Raw genomic sequence first — 9,794 nt, 5'->3', positions numbered from 1 at the left:
AGCCTCTCTGGGCCTCTGTTTCCCCATCTGTCAAAGGGAGGCATTCTCTGGTGACCTCCAGCTCCCAAATCACATTCTCCAGCCTCGAGGCTAGGGTCAGTAAACCAAGGCCTGCTTTGGAAAGGAAGTGTTCCTTGCACCTGGCCACTTCCCCTTACCTGGCGCCTGGGACTGTTTTCAGGCTGTCAGTTTGGAGCTGAGCAATTGCCCCCAGAGCCTGAATGGCGAGCACGGTCTGAAATATTGACGCTCCTCCAATCCTTGATGATGTGAAGTGAATCTTCCATCATACCTATTCCAAAGAGCAGGAGGAGGAACATGGCCACCGGAACTCGTTTTGTTTTTTAGTTAGTTTGTTTGGTGATCATTTTGTGCCTGTCTTCCCGGCACCTGCTACTTCTGGAAGGCCTTGAGAAAATGAGAGGCTTGAACTCTGGGCCTGGGCGCTGTCCCTCAGCTCTTCAGCTCAATGCTAGCGCTCTACCACTTGAGCCACGGCACCACTTCTGGTCTTCTGGTGGTTCATGGGAGATGAGAGTCTCACAGACTTTCCTGCCTGGGCTGGTTTTGAGCCGTGATCCTCAGATCTCAGCCTCCTGAGTAGCTAGGATGACAGCCACCGGTGCCGGGCTATAATGTCCAGCAGCTAGCAGCTTTAAAGGGTAATTTCAGAAGGCACTTTGGGAAGAAATAAGAGAAGACACTTCCCCACCCCACCCCCTCGCTCCTGCTGCTGCTGCTGCTGCTAAAATGTCAGAATCATCAAGCTGTCACTCCTACGGGAAGAACAGCTCTGCTGGTGAAAGATCACAGAAGTGACAATATTATCATTACAAGCTGAGCTTTGCCTTCTTGAGAAGCACAACTTGGAGTTGCTTAATGCCTCTCTACTCCAGGCTGCCTTCATCTCATTGTCAACACATCTCCATGGGGTACCGTCAAGTGTTAGCCTTCAGTATTTCACAGGCGGGAAAGAGACTGCTGTTATAATGCTTGTGACGGGTGTCCTTGCACCCCGCTATTTGCTGCTGAGTATTTGCTTACTTCGATTGCTCGTTGCTTTGGTGGGTAGGCATACTATCTTCCCCGCACCAGTGGCTCACGCCTGTCATCCCAGCTCCTCAGGAAGCTGAGATCTGAGGCTCGCAGTTCAAAGCCAGCCCGGGCAGAAAAGTCTCCCTAAGACTCTTCTTATCCCCAATGAACTACTCAAAAACCAGAAATGGTGCTGTGGCTCAAGTGGTAGAGCGCTAGCTGAAGAGCTGAGGGACATCGCCCAGGCCCAGAGTTCAAGAACCACGACCTACCAAGGGGAAAAAAAAAAAAAAAGACGTCTCTTATTCCAGACTGGGTTGTCTTGTCGTAATTGTTAAACCTGCCGTCTTTTCTTTGGCACAAAACACCCACTGTTCACGTTAGAAGGTGGGAAAGAAGGGCCAGTGGGAAATACTGAAAATGGATTTATTTATTTATCTACTCTTGAGCACCAAACTTCGCCAACCATGTGGCTTGAAATGACATTTTCCCTGAGCTCTGCCCTTGGGCTCCAGGCTGAGCCTCTTCCCTCACCGTGCTGAGAGCCCTAGGGCTGGGTGATCAGCTTAAAATAACTTGCAGCTTGCCCAGAAATTGCTTTGACCTTTATTTGCATAAACCTCTAGGATTTGTCGCTTTCGGGGGGGGGGGGGGGGGGGGGGGGGGGGGGGGGGCGGGGAATTGGAGAGGAGAGAAGAGGGGGCAGAGGGCATCTCAGTTCTGCTCTTGTCACAAGTGGGTTTCGAGCTCCACGTGGATTGCTTGACAAGGCGAGATGGCGTCTTCAGGAACCTCTCAGCTTCTAGGCAAGACGATTGAAGAAAAGCTACTGACCCGCCCGGCATCGGTGGTGGCTCACACCTGTCATGCTAGCTACTCAGGAGGCTGAGATCTGAGGATCGTGGTACAAAGCCAGCCCGGGCAGGAAAGTCTGTGAGCCTCTGATCTCCAGTGAACCACCAGAAAACCGGAAGTGTCTCAAAGAATAGCAGGAGTGCGACATCTACAAAAGCTCAGGGATAGCACCTAGGCTTTTGAGTTTAAACCCCAGGATCATCACCAAGAAAAAGAGAGAGAGACAGAGGGCGGGAGGGGGTGGGGAGAATCACATGTTCCAAATGAGAAATGAGCAAGGATTCCACTGCACTGATCTCTTCTCTGGCAGCTACAATTCGCAGTTTTGCAGATAGGGCGACAGGCACTTGCTGGTCCTTTGTGGAAATGCACACTTAGGATGTGTGCAGACAGGAATGGCCCCAGCTCCTAATGAAATAAGAGTTTTTCCATTTCCAAAAGGAAATGTACTCATTACCCAACTCACAAAGCAATAATAACCTCTCTGCACATCACCCTGACAGAAACAATTTTTGTTGTTGTTGTTGTTGGTCATGGGGCTTGAACTCTAGGCCTGGGCGCTATCCCTCAGCTCTTCAGCTCAAGGCGAGCGCTCCACCACTTGAACCACAGCGCCACTTCTGGCTTTTTCTGCTTATGTGGTGCTGAGGAATCAAACCCAGGGCCTCATGCATGCAAGCCAAGCACTCTACCACTGAGCCACCTTCCCAGCCCTCACAGAAACAATTTTATAAAATTAGAATAAAGGAGAGGGCGGGGAGCTGGGAATGTGGCTTAGTGGTACAGTGCTTGTCTAGCATGCATGAAGCCCTGGGTTTGATTCCTTAGTACCACATAAGCAGAAAAAGGCAGAAGTGGCGCTGTGGCTCAAGTGGTAGAGCGCTAACTTTGAGCCAAAGAAACAGTTCAAGGAAGGAAGGAAAGAAGGCCATCTTTCACTTGAAGGGCTGTCTCTTTCCCTTCAGATCCAGCGAGTTTGTATAATGGCCTCCAGGGTCTCCCAGGAGAAAATGTTACTCTCAACAGATTTCCCAAGACCTCAACTTGTAGGAACAACTCTTACCCTTCTGAGTACCCCTTTTTGGCTTTCTACTTCATTCTGCTGGAAGTCAGGGCTCCTGTCACCCCCCTAATCAGCATTACAAAACGAGCGAAGAGTCAGATATTAAATTAAGACACAGGGGAAGCTAAGCTTATGAGCAGAGATTCTCAGCCACGAAAACAAGTATCCACACGTGCCGAAGTCTCCCCAAGTACACTTGCTAAGGGCAGAGAGATTTCAGAGTTTCCTAACAAGCTAAGCTCATCTTTTGAGTGGGACCAGCTTGGTCTCGAAATTCCTCGCGTGAACCGAACCGGAACTGTACATAATCTAATCTTATCAGGTGGAGTCAATATCCTTAATGTGCACGTTCTAAATTGAATTTATCTCTAAGGAGTGCCGTGTTACCTGTGGCAAGGGCGGATGAGCGTCTGTTCTGTGGTTGTCCTTGAAAGTCACCCTAAGCTGCGTCACTAAAGGCTGTGCCTTGCTTTCCAGACACAAGGACCACCACCAGTACGGAGGCAGAAGACCGGTCCCCGGGACCCAGAGAACTCAACAGAGCAATGGCCAGAGCCAGGATGCAGCACATAAGGGAGTGAGTAGCCCTGGATTGCCTGTCCCAGCACGGTATAGCGAGCAAGCCACTCACCCCACGCTGCCTTACAACATACCCCAGGCTGCGGGGCGCCGGTGGCTCACGCCTGTCATCCTAGCTACTCAGGAAGCTGAGATCTGAGGATCGCGGTTCAATGCCTGGCCGGGCAAGAAAAGTCCGTGAGACTCTTATCTCCCAATGAAACCATCAGAAAACCAGGAAGTGGCGCTGTGGCTCAAGTGGTAGAGCGGTCGCCTTGAGCTGAAGAGCTCAGGGACAGCGCCCAGGCCCAGAGTTCAAGCCCCACGGTCGACAAAAATAAATAGATAAATAAAAAAATACCCGAGACTAGCTGACCCAACAAAATGCCCACTGTTGCTCAAAACTGCACTTGTAACCCAACAGCCACCAGCAGTCTATAAACATATGAAACATTCATTTCATATTCCTTCCATGTATCACAAAAATTACTTTTTTCTTCTTGTTTTCTTTTCTTTCCTTTTTTATTTATTTGATATTTTTTGGTCAGTCCTGGGGCTTGAACTCTGGGCCTGGGTGCTGTCCCTGAGCTCTTCAGATCAAAGCAAGCGCTCTACCACTTGAGCCACAGCGCCACTTCCAGTTTTCTGAGTGGTTCATTAGAGATAAGAGTCTCACGGATTTTCCTGCCTGGGCTGGCTTTGAACCGTGATCCTCAGATCTCAGCCTCCTGAGTAGCTAGGATGAAAGGCGTAAGCCACCGGCGCCTGGCTCTTAACCCAGTTTTAACCAGACTTCTCTCTAAAATGGAGCCCTGACATTTTCTACAGCACGGGGTGTGTGTTACACAAAGCATCAGGCTTTGCACACTGGCCAGCACGGTGGGAGGGGGCGGGGAATATACCAGGAGAGCAAGCCTCCCACCCCAGAACCCGAGCTGACACCAGTCCAGACCTCCTGCCTCTCCCGCGTGTCATACTTTTGTACGGTGAGCTCAGGGAATCACTGTTGAGCCATCCACTGTTGGAGAGCTTAATGAGAAGGACCAATAAAGGGCCTGGGCTTCTGGGTCTCAGGTTAGCCCTCCTGGGTCAAGGTCTTGGCATGATTGAAAGAGAAAGGAGGCCTTAGAGAGCAGGGGAGGCCAGCTCTCCCAGGCTGAGCCAATTACCGGGTTTGACCTCTGTGTGGCTTTATGGAACTGGCTGGTGACTTCTGCAGTTCTGATATTGTTGACTACAGCCGTCACCACAGCACTCTGCCCGGCTGTTGTGTGTGACCTTGGAAAGACCTTGCAAACAGTCTGCATGACAGCTCGGACACACACACACACACACACACGCACGCACGCATGCACCTGTGGCGACAAGAAAGCAATAGAACTTCCAGTCGCTTTTGCAAACAGCACCATCGGGCTTCCAATAAAGAAGATGAAAACCTCAGCTGAAACCGGAGCCCTGAAATGGACCCTTCCACTCCACACTGAGATTTGGGGACATGAAAATAACAGCTTCTGAAGTTCCAAAATAGTAATAAACCACAGGCAAGTGAAACAGACCTCTCAGTGAAAGACTGCAAGGGAAGAGGGGGAAAAAAAATGTGTGTGAGGGAGACTATAAAACCATATTCAGAAGTTTGATTACAGTGTGAAGAAACACCACCACCATACACTGCTGAGGGGAATGCAGAATGGAACTTGGAAAGCTCTGCCAAAATGATATGTTCCTCCCTCCTCAGGCCAGGCCATCTTCCTTCTAGGAATCTGTATCTCAAAAGGAACGGGGCTATGAAACAAGCAAACAAAAAAAGGCAGGGTGTACAAGGTTGCTCATCTTAGCTAAGGATTGCAAGTCCTCATATGTCCATCCCCTGGGGACAGGAGAAGGTAGAGACTGTAGAAACGTAAGAAGCACATTGCCACACTGGAAGGAAAGAAGGGCTGTGTACTATGTTGCCAGATTCTTTTCTTTTCTTTTTTGTTGGTGGTGGGGCCTTGAACTCTGGGCCTGAGCGCTGTCCCTCAGCTCTTCAGCTCAAGGCGAGTGCTCCACCACTTGAGCCACAGCACCACTTCTGGTTTTCTGGTGGTTCACTGGAGATAAAGAGTCTCATGGACTTTGCTGAACCACGATCCTCAGATCTCAGCCTCCTGAGAAGCTAGGTGACAAGGCATGAGCCACCAGCACCTGGCTCTTATAGAACATCTTTACATAGGTTCAATCTATGACAAAATATTGTAAGAAAACTAGCTTCTATCCTTGATCCCTTGTTTTCATCTCTTGCTTTTATTATTTAAAACTTAATTGCCAGGGCTGGGAAGGTGGCTCAGTGGTAGAGCGCTTGCCTTGCATGCCTGAGGCCCTGGGTTCGATCCCTCAGCACCACATAAGCAGAAAAAGCCGGAAGTAGCACTGTGGCTCAAGTGGTAGAGCGCTCTCCTTGAGCTGAAGAGCTGAAGGACAGCGTCCAGGCCCTGAGTTCAAGCTCCACGACCAACAACAACAAAATCTCAGTGAGCAGCCTGTTTTCTTTCCTCACATCAGGTAGAGAGGTCATTCTGTGGTTGTTCTAAACCATGGCCAGATTTCCCGGAAGAGTGAAGAACCATCATGGCACATGCCATTTATTTGTATCTATCTGCCGCCCCTAAAAGCACTGTGCTGTGTCCACATGGGCCCATTCTCAAATGAACACCTCCCTCCCCCATAAATGGGGTGAGCCGTGGTTTGTGGGTACCCTTGGGACTGAAGTGAATGCAAGCAATTTCCATGAGGATAAGGACATGGTCAGTAACTGCATCAGGTTTTAGATGGACCAAGGACATTTGAAAGGACTCTGATGGGCAGAACTTGTCGCCAGATTCCTCAAAGTGAAGCACAGTAAATATGACCCAATTCCACGGTGAGTTGGTCCCCCTGGAAGTAGGCGTGGTCTAAACAGTGATGCTCTGAGCATCTCCACCCACCAGCCACGTTGGACGGCTTCTGCGCAGGCCCATCCTGCTGTCCTCTAAACTGGCATCATCTTCAAGCTAGCTCTGTCCCTCTCGGTCTTCTCCCATGGGATAAAATAAGGTAGAATGGAAGGAAGGAAGGAGGGAGGAAAGACAGGATGGAGAGAAAGCACAGAACAGGAGGAAGGAAGGAAAAGGAAAAAGACGAGGGCCAGGTGCCGATGGCTCACACCTGTCATCCTAGCTATTCAGGAGGCTGAGATCTGAGGCTCGAGGTTCAAAGCCAGCACTGGCAGGAAAGTCGATGAGACTCTTATCTCCAATGAACCACTCAGAAAACCAGAAGTGGCACTGTGGCTCAAGTGGTAGAGCGCTCGCCTTGAGCTGAAGAGCTGAGGGACAGCGCCCAGGCCCAGAGTTCAAATCTCATGACCCACAAAAAAAAAATAAAAGTAAAGAAGACGTGCATGTGTTTATGTAGTGAGATCTCTGGATTATACTGTCAACTAAGAAAAAAAAAAGATGCAGAGCAGTACCCTGCTGTGACCCCATCTTTATGTTGTTTACAGTGTGTACATATGTATTTATATGTACATAAGGATACAGTCAACTATAGTTAATAGTTGACTATATTTACATCCACTAACATGTTTTACAGCCCTCGAGCACACTGTTTTCACAGAATGACTTGGGATAGTCTTGTGATATAATATTAACTTTAAAATAGGCTATTAATGTCACAGCCTTTTTCAATCCACCTTTCTTGAACATTCTCCAATGTTACTCAATGCCCCCCAAACTCATTAATTTCTTTATAATGGAATATCCTTCTAGATTGTTTTCAGCTTTTCTAACTCATATATAATGTTGACATAAGCATTACTTTTTTTAACCTAATGCTACTTCCAATTTCCAGGTTCTTTCCTAAGATAAATGTCTTATAATTACGAGGTCACAGGATGTGACCTTTATTACAATTACTGACTCACAGGACGGACCCTTGGTACTTAGGGTCACAAAGATGGACAATCCATAAAGATTGGTAATGTAATGCTGCAAGTTTTGCTGATGCTGTTGGCTTTTAAAATCACCATGGAGTCAGCCAACTGACTTTTAAAATGGGAAATGAAGCAATCGCGAATGCCTCCTGTTGGTAACTTGGAGTCACTCAGTCCATAACGCCAAATAATAAAGAACATTATAGCCGGGCACTGGTGGCTCACGCCTGTCATCCTAGGAGGCTGAGATCTGAGGATCCTGGTTCAAAGCCATCCCAGGCAGGAAAGTCCGTGAAACTCTTATCTCCAATGAACCACTCAGAAAACCGGAAGTGGCGCTGTGGCTCAAGTGGTAGAGCGGTTGCCTTGAGTTGAAGAGCTGAGGGACAGCGCCCAGAGTTCAAGCCCCACAACCGACACACACACACAGAACATTACAGCTTTATTACTCAGCCTTGTGACCCAGGGCTGGTCCTTCCAATGTCGTGTAATGCGAAGATGTGGCCAAAGTCTTCCTGGAACAAAACTCTGGTCTGACTGAACACAGGAAGCTTCCATTCCCTTTCCTGGCCTTGTTTCCCCCTTTCCTCTCTTTCCATCTGTAAACTGGAGCTCTCTACAGACCCACGCAGAACACCCACGCAGGGTCACAGACTTCGCTTTCCCAGGGGAAAGATGATATCATCCAGTCTGTTCCCCATTTTGTGACCCACCGCATTCTGTACCCCCCAAAAGCCCTCACCTCAGAGGAGATCCAAGGCCCTCAAACCCAGCAGCTTCACCAGCCCCTCCATCCCCGGCACCCCCACCCCAGCAGATGCTAAGCCCGGCTCCGGCTCCACCTGCCCTCTTCCGTCCAGAACAGGTGTCAGCTTCCACGATGGTTCTACAAATTCATTTCCGTCCTTTACCGCCTTTCATCCGAGGATGCTGCTTCTCCCTCTCCCAACCCTCTCTCTGGAATGCCTGTCCAGTTCCTGGAAAGCATCTGCCCTGAGAAGAGAAAGAGGTCCAATCAAAGCTTTCCTGTGGAAGTGGCTGAGGAAAATGATGGAAATTTATATATATATATATATATATATATATTATATATATATATATATATAATTTTAAATTTCCAGTGAAATGCGAGGAATCTGCTTTTCCAGTAGATGTCCCTCTTCTTAATGAGAGCCCAGTATGTGTCGGGGGGGTGGGGGGTGGATGGGTGGAATTGATTGTACTCCCCAAAAGTGGGAAGGGCCGCCTCTGGCGTGGTGGTCTAGTGAGACCTGTGGCCTTCCTCATGGACAGGCAGGTGGCGATGTGTGGAACTCAGCGACAGCTTGCCAGCCAGAAGAGAATCAGTCACAGGACAATAATAATACGCACACCAACCAAGATGATAACAGACGAGGAAGGTAGAACCCAGGAATGATACGCAAGAAGTGCAGCGGATGAGGCAGGGAGACGCAGGCTGAGAGGTCCAGGGGATGGACATTACTCAGTGGAGCCGGCTGAAGTGCAACAGTCACGGCTTGCTTATCATTCTCGTCATTGGCACAGCCACCGTGGAGGGGGTAACACAGAAGAAGCAACGGCAGAGGTGGCAGCAGTAGTAGCGGGGCCTCGGGACCCAGGAAAGCCAGCATGAGACCTGAGGCCCAGAAAGCAACAGCCAGAACAAGCCAGAGCCCCCAGATCATCTCCACACTCCGTTAATTGAAACAGCGTAGAGGAGAAACGGCCCTCCCTCCCTCCCTTCCCCCCCCCCAATCACAATACAACAGCCAGGTTTCCCCCTAAATAGAATTTTCTATTTTGTGAATTTCCCTCCCCCCAAATGTTCAAATGTGTATCCTTGCATAAATAGGACAGCCTTTCCCAAGTCCTAAGAATACATTTACACCACAGTTTTGCGACTCCAGACCACCTGTCACTTTCCTGTTGCCCCCAAAAGGATTGTGTTTATGATGTGTCTTCTCCCCCCCCCCATCGTTTATTTTAGAAAGTGATTCCAAATGTGCTCACGTGTGAAAATGTTTGTCTATATTTGATTACGGATTTATAACAGTTTCAGGGGTAGGGATTGAGGCTTGCATTTCACGATGTGGTGTTTGCTGTTGTTTTATGTTTATTTTATTTATTTATTCATTTTTGTCGTTTGTGGGGCTTGAACTCTGGGCCTGGGCGCTGTCCCTCAGCTCTTCAGCTCAAGGCGAGCACTCTACTACTTGAGCCGCAGCACTTCTTCCGGCTTTTTCTGCCTATGTGGTGCTGAGGAATCAAACCCAGGACCTCATGCATACAAGGCAAGCACTCTACCACTGAGCCATCATTCCAGCCCTTCCTTTT

General features: G+C 48.9%; 1 protein-coding gene across 1 annotated transcript in view; it reads left to right on the top strand.

The window, feature by feature from the left end:
- Nek11 (NIMA-related kinase 11) overlaps window positions 1-9,794 on the top strand; it is a 115,698-nt gene that overhangs the window by 91,780 nt on the left and 14,124 nt on the right. The window contains exon 14 of the mRNA XM_013028041.1: window positions 3,431-3,530. Within this exon, the coding sequence (XP_012883495.1) occupies window positions 3,431-3,530 (100 nt within the window). The remainder of the gene's footprint in view (window positions 1-3,430; window positions 3,531-9,794) is intronic.

The sequence above is a fragment of the Dipodomys ordii genome, unplaced genomic scaffold (assembly GCF_000151885.1).
Source record: "Dipodomys ordii isolate 6190 unplaced genomic scaffold, Dord_2.0 Scaffold107, whole genome shotgun sequence".
In the NCBI taxonomy this organism is placed as follows: domain Eukaryota; kingdom Metazoa; phylum Chordata; class Mammalia; order Rodentia; family Heteromyidae; genus Dipodomys; species Dipodomys ordii.
The sequence above is the reverse complement of the archived record's forward strand: the minus strand, read 5'-3'. Positions and strand labels throughout refer to the sequence as shown.